The sequence below is a fragment of the Rhipicephalus microplus genome, chromosome 7, assembly GCF_043290135.1.
Source record: "Rhipicephalus microplus isolate Deutch F79 chromosome 7, USDA_Rmic, whole genome shotgun sequence".
Lineage (NCBI taxonomy): Eukaryota > Metazoa > Arthropoda > Arachnida > Ixodida > Ixodidae > Rhipicephalus > Rhipicephalus microplus.
Genome location: NC_134706.1, coordinates 88,768,790 through 88,791,559, shown reverse-complemented (window position 1 = coordinate 88,791,559; position 22,770 = coordinate 88,768,790). Strand labels below are relative to the sequence as shown.

Sequence of the window (22,770 nt, the reverse complement as noted above, 5' to 3'; positions counted from 1 at the left end):
GGGCAGCTTATTGCATGTTTCTAGCAACGTCAGCACATCCTGATTTACTCCTGTGTTTGTAACGAAATTAATTAGATACAGTTTGGTGGGATTCGTGGTGTATGAGAATCTTCGATGGCCGGTTGCTCCAGCAATTCGTGCACTTGCACTGCAGGCCGAGTTCTTGCCTTCAACGCGTCGTTCGAAAACTAAATTAAGAAGCTTCGAAGATCATGTTTCTTGGCCAAAACACATAGCAAATTCTGCCGCACTGGCCATTTATTAAATTCTTTATTGCACCAGAAACAATGAGCGAATGGTAGCATGATGACAGGCTGACGCAGCGAGGAGAGCAAGTGGCATGCTGCCCATGAGTCAATTCCGTGTTGCAGTGAAGAAGTCTTATTTTTCGCAGGTGCGCATTTCAATTGATCACGACAGTTTTTTTTTTTTTTTTTTCCCCTGTGGCAGCAGCGAGCCTCGCTATTCCTTCGTGTTTGTGACGAAATCAAGACTTGGTATTACTGAAAAACATAAACGTGGAGCTGCAAACTAGCTGGCACAGAAAACAAGCAGGCCTGACTCATTCGAATGATTCCAAGTTCTTTGCATCCCCCTTAGTGGATGTTCTGTTAATTCGAAAACCTGCTTAATTCAAAGATTTCTCGCAGGCCCAGTGAGTTCGTATTGATGAGGTTTTACTGTGTATCTAATAATTCATCACAAAGGTTACTCTTACCCTTGTATCTAGTCCAACACTATCTGTCATTTACTTTGTTATAACCAATATTTCGTTATGTGTGTGTTCACTATATTCAGGTTTGAGAGTATACAGTTTCCTGCCCTGTTATCAAGGGCTCAATGTTTTTGGAGTTAATTTCCCTTGAAATTTAGAGGGCGTTTCTTGGAGTTTACTTTTTGGAAAAAAAATTTGGTGTTTATCGCAGTTTATTTCTGGTCATTCCCCAATGCTCTGGAATTCGGTGTTTAATTTTGCATTGAAAGTTGTTGACATGTGGTCTTATTATTAATTATTTCTAGTGAAATTGGTGATAACCCTGCTTCTCCATTCATTCATTATTTTTTTCCTCAGTTGCTGTATATTAGGCCTGTTAATAAAGCTGCTAATGTGCACTGCTACAAGATCGCCAACCTTAGCTGCAGCTCGACTTTTTCTTGCCATCTCCCTCATTGTCCTGATGAGAAATGAGGGACCTATTATTTATTATTATTCTCAATACTGCAAAATATTATTCGAAATTATCTAACTATAGTATATACGAACCCACTAAGTGTATCTTAAATATCTGGAAGGTTTGAACTCTCAATTGCACATACATGCAAGCACAGATACTTCAATACAAAAGCGCACCGTTCATTTGTATTACAACACTAAACGTTTTAATAAATGAAAGCACTCTTCAAGAGGTTACTGCCACTGATTGAGGTGCTCTCCTTTCACGATTCCCAGCTTTCAAAATGCCCTTTCAACACTGAGAATGCCCTTTGAACATTGTAGTTGTGGGGGTGCTGACACCCCCCCTGTAAAGTTGTCTGCGCCGCGTGGCGCATGAGTCTCGCCCCAAGGCTTTATTTCGGTGGTGACCACCGCCGGGCGATAGATGGAGTTGTGTTCACTTTGAGTACCACTGTTGGCAGAGTGGTTGTGCCGGCGGTGGCCCCTGGCGGAAAACAGGCCTTGGTGGTGGGCGAGAGTTGAGCGAGTCTCTTCTGCGCGTGGCGGCTGCCGCGAACGGTTGTCTGTAGCGTGGGTTCCCGGTGCTCGGCACCGCAGGCTTCGCGCCGGGGTCCCACGTGGAAAGTCAGGCGTTGGCGACGCGCCTTGGGTATGTGTGTTGGGTGTGTTAGTGTGTGTTTATCATGTTACTGTGTGTTTAGTGTGTCACTGCACTATGTTGTTTGTATGGTAGCGTGTTAATTGAAATTGGTGTATCATTCGGCGGACGATATCGTTGTCTAAATTAGTTAATAAATGTGTGTATGTTGTGTGCTTTGTACCGACCGCGTCTGCCGTGTCCGTTCACTCCAAGAGCGTGGAGTGGCGATGCCCTCGTTCGCCTCGCCGAGACCCCACAGAGTTCATCAGATAAATTCGAATTGCAAAGAATTTTACCAACGGGTGTTTATTGAATTTTTTTTCTTACACTCAAACCGAAAACACAGACCACTACCCCTAACGGGGAGTTGCTTCTTTCTCAGTGTTTCATCATGCTGTTTTTTTTTTTTTTTTTGCTGTTTGAATTGCAAATTCCATTTATTAAAACAGAAGATTATAATCATTGGCATTTACCGTCCCAATTATGATTATGAGAGACACCGTAGTGGAGGTCTCCTGAAATTTCGACCACCTGGGTTTCCTTAAAGTACACCTAAATCTAAGCACAGGCCTCAAGCGTTTTCGCCTCGATCAAAAAGGCGACCGCCGCGGCCAGGATTCGATAGGGAAGGGTTTTCGGCGAAGGTATTCGTCAAGGCTGCTTCATCGGCAATGCCTCTGCAATTATAAAACTAGGAAGCTGCGGGACGCCAGAAAGCACCGCAACGAAGCAGCGTTCTGCGAGGCCCACCTGTGACCAGGATATGTTGTCCCCATCGGAGCAGACGGAGATGAGGCGCTTTAGTTTGTGGTTCTCCTCTTCCGTGAAGGAGCCCGTCTTGTGGCACCTCACGAGATGGCTCGTGTAGCGTTGCGCACACTGGTACGCGCTGCGGTTGGTCTTCAACTCCTGGGCAATCTGTGATGCAGAAACAGATGTGGGCTTGACATCCCAGCTAACTTCCGTATTTCTGCGACTGGAGGGGTGCGACAGCCGAAATGGAATTTGAAGCGATTTTTGGAGCAGCAAAATGTTACTTTTGGAGCAGGTTACAAGAGAACATTTTTTACCATGAAAGACCGAATTACGAGTAGCTTGAAAAAGAAGGCTTAGATTAAAAAACATATATATATATATGCAAGCCATTTACATTCCCTAAATCATGCACAGGGAATATGAGCACTGCTATTTCAACAAAGTAGTATTTTCTTTATTAACCCACTCAGAAAACAATGATGAGGTCCAGATAGGAAGTCACCATGCCTGTCAAATTGTTTGACAGAGTCTGAGAATTCAAATGTAGATCCCCCATGATGGTGCCTATGAGATTTGTAAAACTGGAAAAAAGAAACTGTTAGAATTTTTACAGCTGCAGAGATCTCATATTGTACTCCAAATAATTTTGCCAGTCACTTTTTTAGACATCAGCAAGCATATTAGTACTCATAATTATGTGTCATTGAACAAACTGTGCAGTGTCTAGAGACTACAACTATAGGCTTTTTCTAAATCTTAACGTTTTTCTGCAGGCCACCCATGTACTATGACAAAGGTGGATTAAGCGGTGTTCGTGCACAGGTTAGAACAAGACCAAGAAATTTTCGAACCACAACCTCCCCCCCACTCCATTTTTTTTTTTTCATGAAGGGGTTAGGTTTAGGGCACAACTTCTCGGCTTGCTTGCAAGGCGCGTTTGACCAGGTAAAGTAATAATGGCACGTGCCTGTTGGTCTGGCAACGGCACCAAATATCTATCGCATGTGGCATTGCTATGGCAACTGACGTGGTGACGGCATTAACTAAAGCTGGAAGCGTGCAAGCTTGACGTGCTGGGAATTTGTACACTTCTAGCTTTATATCCTAATGGTTTCTAACATGCCATGGCCGCACTTGCTGACTAGGAAATTCATATTTCCCACGAAGTGTTGCCGACTACGGCAACCGTGTTGAAGTTCCGTCGTCCCGCCGGTAAATATCTGCTGCGGTCAGCAGACCGACAGGCGCGCAGCATCGTTACTTCATCTGGTCGATCGCGTTTCACGAGTGTCTTGGCCTAACGAGCAGCTATCTTACACTGCAGTTTAGGGTTAGGGTCTGCCCGCGTAGATTGATGTTACAAAGTACACGTAGCTAAAGTGGTCTCCATTTCTCACTCAAATTAGGGCAATTGAGAAAATTTGTAGGCTGGTCGGGCATTTTGGCACAGCGTGGCACAATTTCAGCAAACTTCATGGTTCTGACACAGCTGGGCGCATAGATGAGGAAGGAATTTTATCAAATTGGCGCAATTGGCGCAGCTGTTGCACCCCTTCGATTCTAAGCACCCCCCCACCCCCACTCCCGCCCCCATTTTAACTAGAAATAGTTTAGAAAAAACGTTTGCTTGCGGATATAAGCACCCCTCTTTTTTTTTTACTTTCTGCAAGCATGGCACAGTCAGGGCCGCAGCGCACCCTCTCGTCGCCAATCTCGGAAGCCGCCATGTGGTGTATGTTGCTAGGTGCAGACAAGAGGCAGCGGCACAATCCAATCCAATCTGCAAGTACAAACACGTCCGGCTAGCTTTGCGGTGGCGTGTGGCATGTGCATGTGTCTTTCTCAGTTGTTGGATAGCCCTGACATTGGTCAGAATCGGTGCAAAGAGGGCTTCCTACAACTTGAAGTTTAAGCAAGCAGCGATCGCATTTAATGAGGACAATGGCAGACACAGTGTTGCAGTAGAATTCCGCGTGGACCGAGCCTGCATCAACAGGTGGAGGAAGCAGGCAAAGGCAACGGAGGTCGCGATGAGAATAGATTCTCCCGCGTGGTGTTTCTTGCTAGCAATGGCGGGGGGGAGCACAAGATGCAGTGGAACAAATTTTCTTTGAGACATCTGACACCAATACGCCAAAAGCTGGCAACAGATTTTGATGACAAACTCGATGCTTTCCAGCAACATCTGCTGGTTTTTCACAGATAAATAGCTATGATTTCGGCTGAATCGGCAATGTCAATGATTGATTGATTGATTGACTGTTGATTGATATGTGTCGTTTAACATATTAAAACCACCATATGATTATGAGAGATGCCGTAGTGAAGGGCTCCGGAAATTTTGACCATCTGTGATTCTTTAACGTGCACCTGAATCTGGGTACACAGGCCTACAGCATTTTCGCCTGCATATAAAATGCAGCCGCCGCAGCCCGGATACAATCCCGCAACCTGCGAGTCACCAGCCGAGTACTTTAGCCACTAGGCCACCGCGGCGGGGCAGCAATACCGATGAGACTCCTGTCTCTTTCAAAAAGCCGAGAGCATGCACCATTAATGAAGTAGGAGCCCAAGAAGTGAGATTGAAGATGACAGAATACTAGAAGCAGCGTGTCACAGCGATGCTGTGCATCACAGCTGACGAGCGCAATCTTCTACCCTACATAATTCTGAAGAAGAAAAACGCTCGGTCGCAATTTCAGGAGGCATGACACCAGTGCTGCAACACCTGGACGCCCCAGTGAACAAGCCGTTCAAGTCCCACCTTCGACAGGAGCATGAAAGGCGAGTTCGGAACCTCAAAAAAAAAAAATAATAATAACAGCAACCGGAAAGTTGCAGAAAGTGTCTGTCCACCGTGGCAACATGGATTTCGAACACAGGGAAACGTAACAAAGTCGACGTTGTCGCGAAGTCGCTCAAGAAGTGTTGCATTACAAACAACCTGGACGGCACCAAAGATGATCTGTTGTGGGACACTGACAGTGGTGGCTTGAATGGTGCGATGGACTCAAGCGGTGCGACGGACTTGAGCGGCAGTGATAGTGACCGGCCTGCTACAAGAGTGGTGCGTTCACTGTGCGCACCTATTTTTATTAATTCTTTCAAATTAAACGCAATTTCTCGCATCAGCCTTGTTGATATGTTGCCGCAAAAGGGGGTTGGGCTGAGCGGTCTTACGAAGCCGAGACGCCAACACGGTCCCGAAGGCGCCACTGCTCCGAACTACGCCGCCAAGGCCACCAGCCGTTTGGAAGCATGTGTTACTCAGCTCACAACTGCTTCTGCGCAGAGCTGATAAACATGCGGACGAGACGACGGTGGGTTAAGGCAAGGCAAGGTTAAGGCAGCATAAAAATAGAGGAGTTTTAAATTTGGCACTGGGGCCGACAGCTTAGGGACTCGAAGAGCCGAGATGTCTTCTCTCGCATGCATCCGTCGGCTTCTCTTTCTGTTACAAAGTGCACCGCCGACGAGGTTACGAAGGGTGCCACGAAACTCGCCGCTGCAAAGGACACCGGGCGCACCGATTGCGAAAGGCGTTCAACGCAACGAGAGGCTCCTTTGACACATAGGTCTACTGCCAGCGACGCGCCGCAGGGCTTTTTTTTATAGGCACCGGGTGGATCCTTTGAGTCACCAAACGTCCAACCAGAAGCGCCGCTGACCGTGATGTCAGAATCCGCCAATGGGGCCCGCCGCCGGGCCGCATCATGCTCATCAAATCTGGAGCCGCTGCGCATGGTTGCAGCCAAGGAAAAGGGACGTTCTCACGCATTGCGTAAGACTCGCCAGACTGGAAGACGCTGATTGCTTCAACGGGCTCGTGGGTTGAGGGAGGTCGCTGTGCGTTGCATGACAGACCAGCACCGCCGCTTGATGACGTCGTTGAGTTGCGTCAGGCGGGTTCAACCGCTGGCCTTGACACAGATTGCCTTTGCAGAGGCATTGACGTTCGGTGTGGACTCGCAGGCGTAACAGCGTTCATTTTTCAAATTTAGGCACCCCCCTTCACTTTGAATATCCCGATTGTGAAAAAAAGAGGATACTTATAATTGAGTAAACAAGGTAGCCATCAAGTGCAAACACACAAACCATTCCTGCGAAACAGGGCAAATGAAAGTGTGCTAAATCACTAATAGCCTTTTCGGTCAATGTTCAAATTTATAGGACTCTGTAAACTATTAAGTCTTGGGGCTTTACTTGCTGAAAACTATGGTATGATCGTGAGATGTGCCACAGTATCCTGTAACTCCGGATGACGAATTTTAACAACTTGGGATCCTTTAATGTGCACCTCAATATAAACACACAGGCCTTCTCTCATTTTACACCCATTAAATTGGCCGTTGGTTATCTGCCATTGGTCAAAAGCCACAGCCCAGAAATTTTCACCAATGGAATACAGCTAATGAAGGCATAAGAAAGTCGAAGTATCATAATAGAATTACGCCACCATCGTTAAGCGATTCTCTTTTGATTTTATAAAACTGATGCATTTACTTAATTCTAGGGTCTAAGCTGACCCTACAGTTTGGTATACGATTACTGTTAGAAGAATAGTATCAGTCCAAATTGATTGATATGTGGAGTTCATTGTCCCAAAACCACAATATCACTATGAGAGACGCCCTTGTGGAGGGCTCCGGAAATTTTGACCACCTGAGGTTCTTTAATGTGCCCCCAAATCTGAGCACACGGACCTGCAGCATTTTCGCCTTCATCCTGTGGTGTACACGTATCCCGAAGGAGTACGGCCACCAGCGTGGGTCCGGTCTTAGCGAGCCGCAGGGCACGCGTTAACCGTCACCGTGGCAGGAAACACGATACTGCTCAAGTCGCAACACTTTATTGTGGCAACACCAAACGCAGTACAGCCCGTTGCAAAACGGCGCGGCGGAAAAGCAAGTAGGCCTATCCACGCCACGGGCACAAAGTACTACACAGGGTGCCACGAGCACGTCTCCGCGGTAAAGGTGATCCACGGAGACACCGGAGCAAAGGGGCCCGGTTGCTCGAGCGAGGGCAAAGGCGCTCGCGTTGGCTTCGAAGGGAGACGGGTCGGCGTAGCTAGGCCACGCACTAGGACACCGTACTGCCCTTCGGCCGTGAGTACGCAGCGGGGCAACAAAAGGTGAGCGTTCGCATCGGGCGCGAGGCGCCGTCAGCGAAGTCCGACGAGCCCCGAGCGACGGGACTCGACGGACGGAAAAGAATGCGTGGCTCACCGTTTGAAGTCCCGGACTGTACTCGCCGCTCCCGACGCAGCGCGCGAAAACCTCTCGGGGGTCCCCGCGCGCGGCGCCACAGTCAACATCCGCTACCGGGTGAGGGAGTTAAACGTCACTCCGCCCTTCCCAGCGCGGCTGACGGCAAAGGAGGGCAGACATGTCGGGACATGAGAATGGCATAAAAGGCGGGAAAGCCCGCGCAAAGGCAGCGGGCCAGCCTCAATTCCCACAATCCAAAATGCAGCCGCCACAGTTGGGATTCAATCCCGCAACCAGCGAGTCAGCAGCCGAGTGCCTTAGACCAACGCGGCGGGTGGTATCAGTCTAGACTTAAAGTAACACGGTAATAACTATGACGCAGCAACTACAAGGACGACTTAAGATGTGTGCAATGTCACTGCACAATAACGGCCCATACAGTGCAGCGCACTACCACAGCCGGTGCAGTCAGCGGATGCAAGCATACTTCGACGAGCCCGTGAAAAAGATGGCTCTTACCATATACAGGCTTGTGTCACAGATTCCCAATGCATTGTGCACAGAACAAGCTCTGAAGAAAAAACAATAATGTGCAAACACCTTTTTTCCGGTTTCATAGATGGCCGTAACCTGGTGCATGGGTCAGGAATCACTCTGGGGCAGGTTCCAAGGAAAGCAGCCAGTGGTGCGGTTACTGAACTGCGGGTGACAGTAGTTCAGTGGCCACGACAAAGAGTGGCTGAACACCGCACTCTAAACTGTCCGACCGCAATAGCATCTTAACAATGGGGTTGTCTTCATCTTATCTCACTATATATACACTAGGGGGAACTCTGGCGCTAGTGTGTATAGGAGCTGCAATGCAGGGTGTTTCAGCAAGCATGTGAATGACTGGTAGTGCATGGATTTGCCTACTCTTTGTACTTTCAGTTTCATTCAGTTTCACGTGGCTTGGAGGTGCTTTATCACGAATTGACAATCAGCGAATGTTGAGCCATCGCTTCTCACCACTACAACCTTTTAGGCTTATTAATTCAAATTGGGTCATGAAGTTCAAAACCAGTTAATTCTTTTATTGAAAAAAAAAAACCAAAACACAAAATTAAACTAAGCCACAAGTGCATTCAAAGCCCGCAAGCACAAAGACTAGGCAAATCTGTGTACTACCCATCATTTCCACAAAAACTGAACGATTGCAGCGCCAGAGTCCCCTCTAGTTAACTTTAGAAAACTATGATCTCAATGACAGAGTTGCCAATGAATTTTTCAAGAAATTTCTCAACGAGCCACGAAAACACCCCTCTGAGCAACAAAACAAGGCACACTTGTTGCCCCCATTGTCAACTCGATGTCTTCATTGAAAACGTGCAGGTCCCCTCACCTGGTCCCAGTTGCGCCCTTTCCACTTGGCGGCCACGGTCGTCAGGCGCTCGTCCTCCTCGGGAGTCCAGGGGCCCTGGTTCAGGCGCACGTCCAGCAGGTTGCGCCACCTCGCCTCACAGTCGAATGCCGTCCGGTTCGTCCGCATGTCGACAGCTGCAATGCGCAGCCAGTCGATGGGGCGCGTAGCCTGCTCCAGCAGCTCTTCCAGGCTCAGATCGCGAGTCTTGGCCATCTGCGAACGAGCGAACGGAATTCAAAGCTTGCAGGTTCGATCCCTGCCAGAGGCAAGTCGTCTTTCTGCCTGTCACATCTGTATCACCATTACTACAGTACACTTATAACAGCAGAATTATGAAAAAGCTAACAAAAAAGCCAACGACTTTAAATAGAAACCTTTAAATGATTCTGCAGTTAAATTATCTAAAATGCAAGTTTAATGCATACCTTTATATATGTCACAAATTCTCCATATGTCACAAAAAAAGAAGACGTTGGAACAAAAAACGTACCTAGTAACTTCAGTCGAAACCGGGTATATCGAACTCGCCAAAAAACGTTTATTAGTTCGATATATGGTATAATTGGATATAGGCCCAGTATAGGTTTTGACCCTAAGGCACATAACAAACTAGAAGAAAAGTACTTTATTAATATGGTGGCTTACTTGCGTGCCCTACTGTGGAACAAAATAGTCCCAAATTTTTTTCTGTGTCAACGACTTCGCTGCCTGCGACAGCAGCAACGCCTCCACGTTGTCCAACGAGTCGGAGCAGCTGAGGCCGCAACCTTCCACATTCAAGCAATAGCTCCGGACCAACGCAAGTGCACTATTCGCTTCGGAGGATGTAGGCAATGGGCCGTCGTCGATTTCCCTATTGCTGTCGCTTTGGCTCGTGGTCGGCACGACGTCTGCAATGTAATCCTCATTCTGTAATTGGCCCATGATGGGGACATCATCGTTCGCACTGACAAACTCGTCGAATGTCGATCCGTCGATAGCACCCGAGAACTCTGCTAGCTCGTTCCAAACTTCGGTGGAAACACCTGCGGTGTCTTCAGTGCTGTCAGAATTTGGGGTGTCATCCCCAGGCATGCGGAAGGCAGCATGCCTAAAGCAGTTCTAAATCGTCTCCTTCTTGACATCTGCCCACGATCTACTCAACATAGAAATAGCTCCGAGCAAGTCGATCTCAAACTCCCTGCCGACACGAAGGTTCTGCAGCAACCTCTCCACCAGGCACTTCCATTAGCCGGCTTTCATTGCGCGTATAACGCCTTGATCCAGTGGTTGCAGTACAGACGTAGTGTTCGGGGGCAAAAAATGCAGCTCGATGTTGCTGAAGGTCGTACTGCAGTGGTGCGATGAACAATTGTCCACGAGCAGGCACACCTTGCGATTTTCGCCTACTAAATCATCATTCCATGACGATAGCCATCTGCTGAAAAGCTCCCCGGTCATCCACGCTTTTGAGTTTGCTCGGTAGGTAACTGGAAGCGACAGCGCATTTCGAAAACACCGCTGTGCCGTGCTTTTCCCGATAACCAGAGGTCGAAGCTTTTTCGATCCATCTAAATTAGCTGCCAACAGCACGGACACACGAGCTTTGTTTGCCTTGCTGCCGCTTGTCTTGTCGCCACGACACGCAACTGCCTTGTTTGGCAACATTTGCCAAAATAGAGCGGTTTCATCCACATTGAAGATACCTTGGGCGTTACATCTTGCTGCGATATCTCGCCAGTTTACCACGAGCCATTTTGCTAGACTGTCCAGGTCCGTCGCTCTGCTTTCACCTGTAACAGCTTTGCCAACGATGTCGTGCCGTTCTTTGAACCGCTGAAGCCAGCCTGAACCGTCTTGGAAATCATTCCTGCCAAGCAGAAAAGCAAGGTCCTTGGCGTTCTGCTCGATCATAGGGCCGGACACCGGCATGTTTCCCGATCGAACGTCCACAGACCACTTGTAAACGGCCGCTTCAACATCTTCGTAGATAGCAGCGCGCACACGTCGGGGCGCCACGGGCACCTGGCCTTTTGTCCGACTTGGCCCTGATGTCTGCGTTGTTCTTCAGGATAGTACTCAAAGTGCTTTATAGGATTTTGTACACAGCGGCGACGTCGGACTTCTTTTCACCGTGCTCAACCCGATTGATGATTTCAAGTTTCGCGGCGAACGGCGAATTTTGCCTCTTTGCGCAAGCCATGATGACAGCACGCCAATACAGTTCACAGAGCATTAACAGGCAACACCACAGACCACGCTGAATCGGCAGTAGCAGGCACACAAGCATAAAGAAAAAAAAAATGGTGTTCACTTCTACCACCTTCGCCCCTCGGAGAAAGCCCAATGGCCTCTGATTGGCTGCAAGCGCTGTGAGCGGGCCAGGATCATTTCTTGGAGGGGGGTGTTCACCCGCGCACATCCGGGTCTAACCAACGTTTTCTAGGGTGGCACCGGCAGTTTTCCCCGCCACAGCAAGGGAAAGCCAACTTGCTGGGGCACTTCCGAGGCACATGGAGTTTGATATATCAGTTGTCGTTGCTATTTTCGTTCGATAAAACAGTAACTTTTGCTGTATACTCTCAATGTAAACTTACCCTGTTTAGGAATTGTTCGATATACGGAATAATTTGATATAAACGGGTTTGATATAGTCGGGCTCGACTGTACGTATCATGTCCTGCGGTGCATCTTGGGTATGCACAAATCAAAGAAACAAAATCATTGAATATAGAAAGCAAGAGTTGAAGATAGAAATGAAGAGTTGTTATACATGCTTCGCATTCTCTTCCATCAGCTACAAAAGAATTGTTCCTAGCATAGAATACGTTCCACTGGACGGTGCTGAAATTTTCATGCTGAAAGCCATCTTCCCCGTGAGTGCTTGACAGTCGGCATTAAAGGCCACATACATTTCGTAACTTGCTTGCTCGAACCTTTTAAATATGTCACGAATTCGTGACACGCGGCAGTAAAGGGTAATTTTCGTTGGCTTCGTTAAGGCTGCTTGCCTTTTCTGCCCCCCCGGTACTCCTCTGGGCACTATAAAACACTGTTATGATGATCGTGAAATTACAGATTAGTTTTAATAAACAATAATGTTGGTGTTTAACATATTAAAACCAAAATGTGATAACAAGGGGTACCGCAGCGGAGGGTTCTAGAAATTTTGAACTAGGTCTATTAACGTGCACTTGAATCTAAGTGCACGAGCCTTGTACATTTTTACGTCTATCGAAAATGTGGGGGACTCTACACTTAGATTCAGAAGCATGTTAACGAGAGATGCTAACAAAAAAAATGCCAGTTTTTGCAAAATTACATTGTTTTTACTTGCTTTCACAAATTGATTTTCTTAATGACAAAAGCAGTAAAAAAAGTTGACCTAATTACACTCAAAGTAGGTTGAAATCCGTTTTAAAGAACACAAGGTGGCTATCGAAAATTGAAAGGAGCTCATTGTCTAGAATCATTGAGAAGTTGTCACCAAACTCTCATGATGAAGAAGTAATTTTAAAAAGCACATTTTTGCCACATAGATGAGCTTTCATTTCTACGTTTCAAATGCATTTTTATCCAAGTGCAATTTCGGGCAACTTTTTAGTTTAGCCCCAGGCACTACAACTACACTGTTTGTATCAAACGTTTTGGGAAAAGTTTAGAAAAATATATTTGCTAACAATATTGCCACAATGCCTCAAACTATTCCAAGGCAGATTTCTAGATCCTCGACACACTTTCGCCAACAGTTTTTTTCACAATTCGAAGGCTACCTGGTAGGCAAATTTCAGAGGGTCCTTATACTGAGCACGCATACAAGCTTTTTCAACAGCACTTGGGGTACCATATGGTGATGTACTTGGAGGCAGGCTTTCACTTTCGGGAATAGGTAATAGTTTTCTGGAGTAGAGCAAGAGGTTGGTAAATTGCCTGTATGCCAGTTATCGCCAGGCAGTTGGGCGTTGTCAGGCCAGCGCTAAACTTGTGCCGCGCTCCTGTTCAATTGTATGCTGCATTCTGCTCCTGTATCAGGTCACTAAGCAGAGATCCAATAAAAACTTAAGTGATTGACACTTTGTGTCTCTGAAAGGCCATATCCCCCCAACAGTGCACACCCAGTGAAAGTATGCTGCAACAACCATAAGAACCTGCATATCGTCCAGACCCATCTATAGTCCTGATCCGGATATACAGTAAAACCTGCCTATAACGAACCTCCATATAATGAATTTTTCGATATAACAAAGTTTTTCTATTCCCCGCCGTTACTCCATTGAAGCACATGCATTTGCTCCCTCTACGTAACAAAGTAACAGTGGGAGACATCCTTGATATAACGAATTTTCGCCACGGACAATCTAGGAATCTTGCCCCGATTTTTGCCATTTAGGCACGAACGTGCGTCTTCCACAGTTGCCCCCGCCAATGAAGCGCGTAGTGGCGGCGGTGCACTCATGGCCCCGGCAACTCCCATGCTGGCTACGGCTCAAGGCAGGCCTGTGCCCCACGAGCCGTTCTAGCCGCCGCGGACGAATGTGCCCACCCCTTTCTCCAAACGAAAAGAAAGAAAAAGTAGTTTGCGTTGGCAGTGCCACGGTTTCAGTTAGCGTCCCGTACATGGGGCTGCACTGCATATGGAGGGCGCTTTAACGAGTAGTTTTCCGCTGTATCCGTGTCATTCGCTCTTCGTTTTCGACATCATGTGCGCGCAGCCACGACGATGCTCAGCTTTGTGGTTTTTGTGGCTTGTTTGTTTTTTAATGTGGATAACCATGTCGTCACCACCAAGGAGATGCAAGATTAGGCACTGATGGAAACTGACACCACGGTGACAAAGACAGATCTTCGGAAGCAGACTTGTCACACGCTTCTATCTTGCGCCGTGCCGCGAGTTTGCATGCTTTGGCGATCAGCTCTGGAACAACATGGTGGCGCCTTAAATGCGATATCAACAAATCGTAATGCTATACAAGATAGGCAGACAACTCTCGTGGGTCCAATATCGCGGAACTCCTACACAACTTGGTTGTAAGCAAGTACGATCGCTCCAGGGATGAGTGCTCTTTTCACACACTCTCTTCGAGTTAAAGCGCACTGACGCTTGCCAAGATAGCACGCGCACCAGCGGTCCGATTGCACACTTAACATCAAAGTTCACCATTGCTACTACACCTCCTGCAGCAATTTTTCACGCTTGTTGAAGACTGGTGATTTCCTTTTTGTTTGAGCAATCGACGGCAGCCTGAACATGCGAGGAATGTTATTGTATGCAGCTTCCAGGCGATAGAGAAGAGCCGACTCACTTTATCTCTGCTTCAGCAGCCCTCGCACACACACTTTTACCCACTCGTAAAAGTTACGATGCATGGGGGCATGTTATTAATTTGTTACGAAACATGGCAGCGGCAGCACCCCTCCCCCATCTCTCACCAAGAGTGTACACATGATTGCTATTAAAATAACGCATTTTTTACTGCCCAATAAGTGTTCTAGGTTAGCTCTGCCTTCAGTTTCCCTTTTTTTTAAAATTTGTGCAATTATTTTTCAAATTTTTCATACCAAACCTGCACACAACGAAATCTTTACAGCAAATTTTTCCAGGTATTTGTCAATTTCAATATATCCTCACTCCACCATAGTCTGAGGATAGAAAACGCAAGAGAAAAGCTTTCACAGTAATATAGCAACACAGGAACTAAAAAAAATTATCCACACAGTTATTCATCATCGTCTAACGCACTTTATTACAAAACTCCCTAGTCCGATATGTCTTCCCACAGCTCCTCACCTTCACAACCATCAAAAGTGTTTGCAACCAAGTACTCCTGGACGGCACAGCGAACGAGCGCCTTGGGAGTCGATGTTTTAGAGATTCACGTGCACTGCATCGCTTAGGGAGCCCTACTTCAGCCTTGTGGCAAGGGTAGCTTCCGGACATCCTGATTGCATCTACTCCGCATACAGTGCTTGAAACGGTCCTTGACAGCTTTATTTAGGCACACATCACACGGCGCTTATAATTTGTCCTTCGAAGGCAAAGACAAGCTCGTGCAGCAGCCGCTTTTTAGAGGTGACAACGAAACGCGCCAAGCACGAGTATTGATGGGAGCTCCAGCAGTGCTCCATTGCCATTGAACAAAACCTGTCAAAGCCCGTTCAACGTCGCAAAACGCTCCAGTTTTCGACCCCGGAAACTTCTCGAACAGCAGCACACAAAGAGAGCTTCCTTCCATTTCCCCCCAACCACGAATACTTTGCCTGTCTACTAAACTTCCTATTCACTGCACAGTTGCCAATGGTTCTGGCCTAATGATAATGACAGAGCCATGCAATGCCGAAACTGAAACTAAATTCTCAGCTGAAAATTCTTGAGAATGGGCACAGCCCGGGGCCGATGTTAGACAGAATGGAAGCTAGGAAAACACCTCGGACTATACGCGAGTTTTTACTTGCACGGTAACACCGGGACAAAATTGTACCAGGTATTTTCTATCAAAACATTGTACAGTTAAACCCCTTTATAAGGGGCAGCAATTCATGTCTTTTATATAAAATGTCCCTTCTAAGCATGGTACCTCGTATGGGTTTTCATATCGACCCGTAATTTACTGTAGGAATACTGGTGTCTTTTATACCAATTTGTCTGTTATATCAGTGTCTCTTATAAAGAGGTTCGACTGTATTTGCAATGTTCAGCGTCTCGAGGTAACACAACAAATTCACTCCGAAATCACAACAGGCTGTGAATAGCGCTTACCTGCTCCTCCAGCTGGTCTATGCGAGCGGTGATTTCGGCTATCTGGTCGGGATCCTCAGTCTCCAGAATCTTCTGTGCCAGGGCCTCCTTGCGGTCCATCATGGACTCGAGACTCTGCTGCAGCACGTTGCTCTTCACTGCTTCCACCTGGGAAAACAAGATCACCGCCCTTTGTTCGACACCTCCTACAGCACCTCGTGCTTTTCCAAAGAAGGTAGATTAAATTATTTTTGCTAATGGCAGCATTACTTAGTTGAGGCAGGTGCGAGCGAATCTATATTTTCAGCTTTGAAAATCAAATTCAACGCACATCTTTCTCTCAATAAATTGAGTCAGAAAATTGCCTGCATGTTAAAACCCAACCGAAACCGCGTTACCAACAGCCTCCCATCAGAAGAGTTAGACACAGTGTCGTCCACATCTAATGATGGCGATGCATGACTACCTCACGAGGTTGCATTGAATGCCTTCTCGCTCGACTGAGATATTGTAATCTGTTGCCTCATAAAGCGCGACTACTAGCAACGTCCCGCTGTTATAATGAACGCTGATGTCAGGTGAAAGTTATTTTGCACGGTGAAAATAGTTACATTGCACCCTTTTGCATGCTCAAGCTTGTGATTACGAGTGCCACAAATCAAGGCAGATGATCAGCTGTACATGGACCAGAAAAAGTTTCCACAGACCAAAAAACAAAAATATCGGGTTCTCAGAAATGGGCTCTTCGGCCAGCTGAAGCTACTCTACAGATAGGGCTTCTCCAGGTAAAGACCCTGTGTACGGAAGCAATCAAGGCGTCTGAAAAAGTGGATAAATTGCCAGGACAATAAATTTTCCAATGCAAAACATCCTGTCTAAATTTTTAATTTTAATGATCAACCGAAAGGAACGAAAGTTATTATTTTTCACTCGCGACAATATTTGGTCAACCTTCGATGCAAGTAAAGGTGGTTTTTCATTTCGGACGGATTCCGAAAATTGCCGCAAGATGCGGGGCCAGCGTAAAACTGTGTCGTATAGCAAAGGTTTTTAATAGATCATCTTCTAGGAGATTCTGCAGGGACCAAACCGATCCGTTGTAAAAAGTGCGCCGTTGCATAAAAGGGGGGCGTATAATCGAAGTTCCACATGTAGTAGAGCATACGCACTAACGCGTATGCGCCTTCCATAGAGATCGAAAAACCCCGTGCTCTGATTGCGCGAGAACCTGTGCCGCCTTTGCCAGACTTGCGGTACGCCAATTTTCCGTCGCGACCTCGTTGCGACTCCTCTGTTTGAATAAACATCAACGCATTTGGTGGAGGCTGCCGAGATCCCCAAGCAGACCTGGAGCTCCGCTCTCGCAAGTTGGCCGAAAGACCACTGTACAACATGACTGACGCAGTCGCCAGCTAGCCCATCCCAGCTGTCGCCAGCTAGCCCATCCCAGCACAGCCAGCATCATCGGCTGCCCCGTTGACCTGCCCCGGCGCTACCCGTCAGCAGGACCCACCAATCTTAAGCTGCAGTGGTGAGCAAGACGTCGAAGACTGGCTGTCTTTGTACGAACGCGTAAGTGCCAGCAACAATGACTCTAAGCTCGCCTATGTTATCTTTTACTTGGCTGACGTCGCTAAGCTATGGTTTACCAACCGCAGAACTGCCATCGCCAACTGGTCCACCTTTAAGACCCTCGTCACCGAAGCGTTCGGCCGACCAGAAGTCCACAAACTACGCGCTGACCAGCGTCTACGCCACCGAGCCCAGCAGCCTGGCGAGACTTTTAATAGTTATATTGAGGATGTTCTTGGCCTTTGCAGGCGTGTTAACCCATCTATGTCCCGAAGTGATCTATGTCTGAAGAAGAGAAAATTCGACAGATTCTCAAGGGCATCTAGGATGACGCGTTCCAGATGTTGCTGGGGAAAAGCCCGACCACGGTGGCAGTCCTCGTAAGCCTGTGAATTGCGTCGTCAGCGTTCCATCGCCCGACAGAGTGTCCCATCGCCCGATTCAATCTCGGCCGTCGCACTCGCAAACGGCAACGTTCGCCAAGGAACTCTGTCGAACCAGATTAAAGACTTCATAAGGAAGGAAGTCGCCCGACAGCTCTCTCTGCTGCCACATAGCAATGTGCCCACCACAAGACTCTTTTCAACACTGTAGCAGGCCATACGCACCGAAATTTGCGATGCCCTCCCTACAATTCCGGCCCCTGATCCATCCAATTCGGTACCATCTGATCTATCAACTGCCGGCTACGCACCACCTGCGCCACCTTCACCTCTCAGCTACGCAGCTGTAGTCGCGCGGCCCCCACCGCATCCAGTCGCCTTATCGGCTCCACCTCCTCCGGCCTCGCCTCCAGTTTACAGGCCCCCACCTCGCTTTTTCCATCCATCTAATGAGTGGCGCACCCAAGACAATCGTCCTATATGCTTCGCATGTGGCATCGCTGGCCACATTGCACGCTTCTGCCGCCGCCGTCCCACACCTGCGCACGCACACTTCGGAACTCCTACCTACGCCCCACAGCAGGCCACCACGTCTCCATATGAACAGAGGCACTTCGACTCGGGTCGCCGCCCATCGACTGCTCGTTTCCCATCTCCTTGTCACCGATCGCTATCGCCTATGCGTCGACGACCACCTCCTGAGGATGGAAACTAATCAGTGCAGTTCCGGAGGCAAGAACTGCAACTTGTGCGCAATTCCCAAGGCCTCCATTTTCACCCCAAAATGTTGTTCATGTCGATGTTGAGCGAGTCGCCACATTTGCATTAATTGATACCGGGGCCGCCGTTTCTGTGATGAACACAACATTTTGTCGGAAACTGAAGAAAGTGACCACATCTCTCTGTGGCATGGTGCTGTCCACGGCTAGCGCGCAACATATTCATCCCTCGGCTGTGTGTACCGTAGGCGTCGTCATCCGAGACGTTTTGTACGTCGTACAGTTTTTGTTCTACCATCTTGCTCTCATGACCTTATCCTGGGTTGGGATTTCTTCTCACGTCATGAAGCTATCATCGATTGTTCCTGTGCCGAAGTGTCCTTTGAGCCAACATGTGAATTTCCACCACCCGACTGTTCTCCTCTGCTCTGCAAACTAATCGCTGACGACGACATCACCTTTCCTCCAGAAGCTTCGGTCCCTATTAGCCTTTCATGTGTGGCGCAACCTGACGCAACGGTGGTATTTACGCCATCTCCGGTTTTTACTGAACGCAAGAGCATTGTTCTCCCACTTGCCGTTCTTACAATTGCGTCTGCCGTAATGCTGGTTACCAACCACTGCAACTACCCCATCGGCTTACTTCATGGTGAAACGTTAGGATATGTGCAACCTGTAGACCGTATAGATGATATTACTCTTCCCGACGATACGCCATGTCACATTGCCACAATCACTCATGCGTCTGGGTCATCAAGTTCGTCAGCCTTCGACAATGCTATCGATGCAGATCTTCCCTTCTCGCATCGCCGCCAACTTGTTGCTCTCCTTAACAAGTTTTGCTCTTATTTCGACTTTCAAGAGCCTGCTTTGGGTTGCACCACGACTACCACTCATACTATTGACACCGGCTCACATTCGCCTCTGCGACAGCATCCTTACCGCGTGTCCGCCGAAGAGCGTCGCGTCATTATGGAGTAAGTAGATGACATGCTTAAACATGAAGTCGTACAGCCTTCTAAAAGCGCTTGGGCATCGCCTGTGGTTCTGGTAAACTAAAAAGATGGCACCGTTCGATTTTGCGTGGACTATTGCCGCTTAAACAAGATTACGAAGAAAGATGTCTACCCGCTACCACAAATAGACAATGCTCTTGACTGTTTACAAGGCGCCGAGTACTTTACATCCTTGGATCGGCGTTCTGGGTATTGCCAGGTGCCAATGGCTGAATGTGATCGCCCTCAAACAGCCTTTGTAATGCCGGATGGCCTATATGAGTTCAAAGTCATGCCATTTGGGCTCTCCAACGCACCTGCCACATTTGAGCACATGATCGATACCATCTTGCGTACCCATAAGTGGAAAACTTGCTTGTGTTACTTGGACGACATCGTAGTCTTTTCATCTGATTTCCCGACACATCTTGTTCACCTCCCCGAGATTCTGACGTGTCTAACTTCTGCAGGCCTACAACTTAACTCCAAAAAGTGCCACTTCGCAGCACGAAAACTAACCATCTTGGGACATGTCATAACAAGAGACAGTGCTCTTCCGGATCCCGATAAGCTTCGAACTGTCGCTGACTTCCCGTTGCCCACATCACTGAAAGCCCTAAGAAGATTCGTCGGTCTCTGCTCCTACTTTCATCACTTCGTGCGCAACTTCGCATCCATCGTCGCACCTCTCACGAGTCTGCTTTCCAACAGCAAAGGTATATCTGCATGGTCGTACTGCATGTGACGACGCATTTCGCCAGCTGCGCCGCCTGCTCACCTCACCACCTATTCTTCGTCACTACGACCCCGCTGCTGCCACAGAAATTCACACCGATGTAAGTGGCATCGGTCTTGGTGCAGTTTTGGCACAACGGAAAGGCACCCAAGCCGAATACGTAGTCACCTATGCAAGTCGCGCTCTCAAGAAGGCTGAATTGAATTGCTCCATCACAGAGAAGGAATGTTTGGCCATAATCTGGGCGTTGATGAAGTTTCGCCCGTACCTTTACGGCCGTCCTTTCGACGTGGTCACAGACCACCACGCTCTATATTGGCTGTCCACCTTGAAAGACCCGTCCGGACGCCTGGGGCGTGGGGCAGTTCCATTGCAAGAATACGACATCCGTTTCGTTTATCGTTCTGGTCGCAAGCATGCGGATGCCGATGCACTTTCGCGATCGCCATTAACACCAGATGTGGCTTCTCTGTCCCCCCTTTTTACCATCTTGTCACCAATCGACACCACTGACATGCTTTCAGAGCAGCGTAAGGACCCATACCTTGCATTGTTACTCGACTACCTTATTGATCCGTCTGCTGTCCCTTCCACGAGAGCGCTACGCCGGCAAGCAGCCCACTTTTCCGTGCGAGATACCATTCTGTACCGCCGCAACTACATGCCTGGTGGTCGGAAGTGGCTCCTTGCTGTCCCTACTTATATTCGCTTTGAAATCTGCATGAATTTCCATGCAGATCCCCAAAGTGCTCATGCAGGTGTCCTGAAAACCTACCAAAGGGTGCGGCAACAATACTACTGGCGAGGAATGTATCGCTTTGTGCAGAAATACGTTCAGTCTTGCACCACTTGCCAACAGAACAAGACACCTCCACGGCACCTTACTGGCACGTTACAGCGGCTCCCATGCCCAGCTCGCCCATTCGACCGCGTGGGTAACGACCTCTATGGCCCCCTCCCATATATTCGCTCTGGAAAGCGATGGATTATTGTCGGCGTCGATCATCTGACACGCTACGCCGAGACTGCAGCTCTACCAGCAGCGACCGCTCACGAAGTTGCACTCTTCATTCCGCGCAGCTTCATTCTCCGCCATGGGGCTCTACGGGAATTACTCAGTGATAGAGGTCGAGTATTCCTGTCGGAGGTCATCCAAGCTATTCTCGTTGAATGCAACATCATCCACCGGAAATCTACCGCATACCATACACAGACGAATGGTCTCACTGAACGGTTCAACCGCACACTTGGCGACATGCTGAGGATGTACACCTCCTCCGACCACACTAACTGGGACACTGTCTTACCTTTTGCTACCTTCGCTTACAACACCGAGACACAAGCGACTACCAGTGTTTCCCCGTTCTTTCCGTTGTACGGCCGCGAATCATCCCACTCACTCGACACTATACTCCCGTACCGCCCTGATGCATCGAAGTGCTCCCCGCTTTCGGAAGTCGCCAGATACGCTGAAGACTGCCGTCAGTTGGCTCAATCTATGACAAGTGAGGCTCAAAGTCTACAAAAGACCCGACATGACAACGTTCATCACATAGCGCCCACGTTTCGTACTGGCTCCCTTGTGTGGCATTGGGTGCCCCCGCACGTTCCTGGCCTTTCTTCTAAGCTTCTGGGCCGGTACCATGGTTCATGCCGTGTCATTGAAGCAACCTCGCCATGAATTACATCATTAAGCCCCTAACACAATCACCAGATTTGCGCCGTCGAGGACGCGAGACCGTACACGTCGACCGTCTCAAGCCCTACTACGACCCCCTCATTTTGCCTATTCCCTGAGTCGCCAGGATGGCTAATATTCACCCCGGGGGTATTGTAGTAGAGCATACGCACTAACACGTATGCGCCTTCCAAAGAGATCGAAAAACCACGTGCTCTGATTGCACGAGAACCTGTGCCGCCTTTTCCAGACTTGCCGTACACCCATTTTCCGTCGCGACCTCGTTGCGACTCCTCTGTTTGAATAAACATCATCGCACACAGTACATTTCTTTCTAACTTGAGTACGATATTATGAGAGTTAGTTCTTAACTATAAGTGCATTCCTTTTAGCTAGGAGTGGAAAAAGGGTATTTGCTTACTCTAGCATAACTTTGAAAGCAAGCTTCCCGATTCTTTGTTAGCGAGTGATAATTGAAGCGACAAGAAGTGTTTTGGGAAGCAACACGTTTTGCTTGTGAAACTGATCAAAAAGGCAAATATCGCAGGCACCGCAAACCAACTGAAATGGTGACGTCCGCGTTATGACAAGCAGAGCCTGTTGCAGAGCACATCCCAGCCCTGCCCGTGCACAAGCTCCAAATGAGGGGCCAGCGCACATGACAAAGGAAGAAAGCGAGGTTAGAAGCCAGCGGCTCCAGATATCGACAGACTCCGTGTCAGCTCTTTTTTTTCTCTTTCGCTCTATTGGTTATGCTGACGCCAGCCAATGGGGACGTCGCTCAACG

The 22,770-nt window shown here is 48.2% G+C and overlaps 1 protein-coding gene across 1 annotated transcript in view; it reads right to left on the bottom strand.

Annotated features, from left to right (window-relative positions):
- Positions 1-22,770, bottom strand: part of LOC119185160 (uncharacterized) — an 80,866-nt gene that overhangs the window by 35,953 nt on the left and 22,143 nt on the right. The window contains exons 5-7 of the mRNA XM_075869454.1: positions 15,922-16,068; positions 9,165-9,398; positions 2,568-2,735 (exon numbers count right to left, since the gene is read on the bottom strand). Of these exons, the coding sequence (XP_075725569.1) occupies positions 2,568-2,735; positions 9,165-9,398; positions 15,922-16,068 (549 nt within the window). The remainder of the gene's footprint in view (positions 1-2,567; positions 2,736-9,164; positions 9,399-15,921; positions 16,069-22,770) is intronic.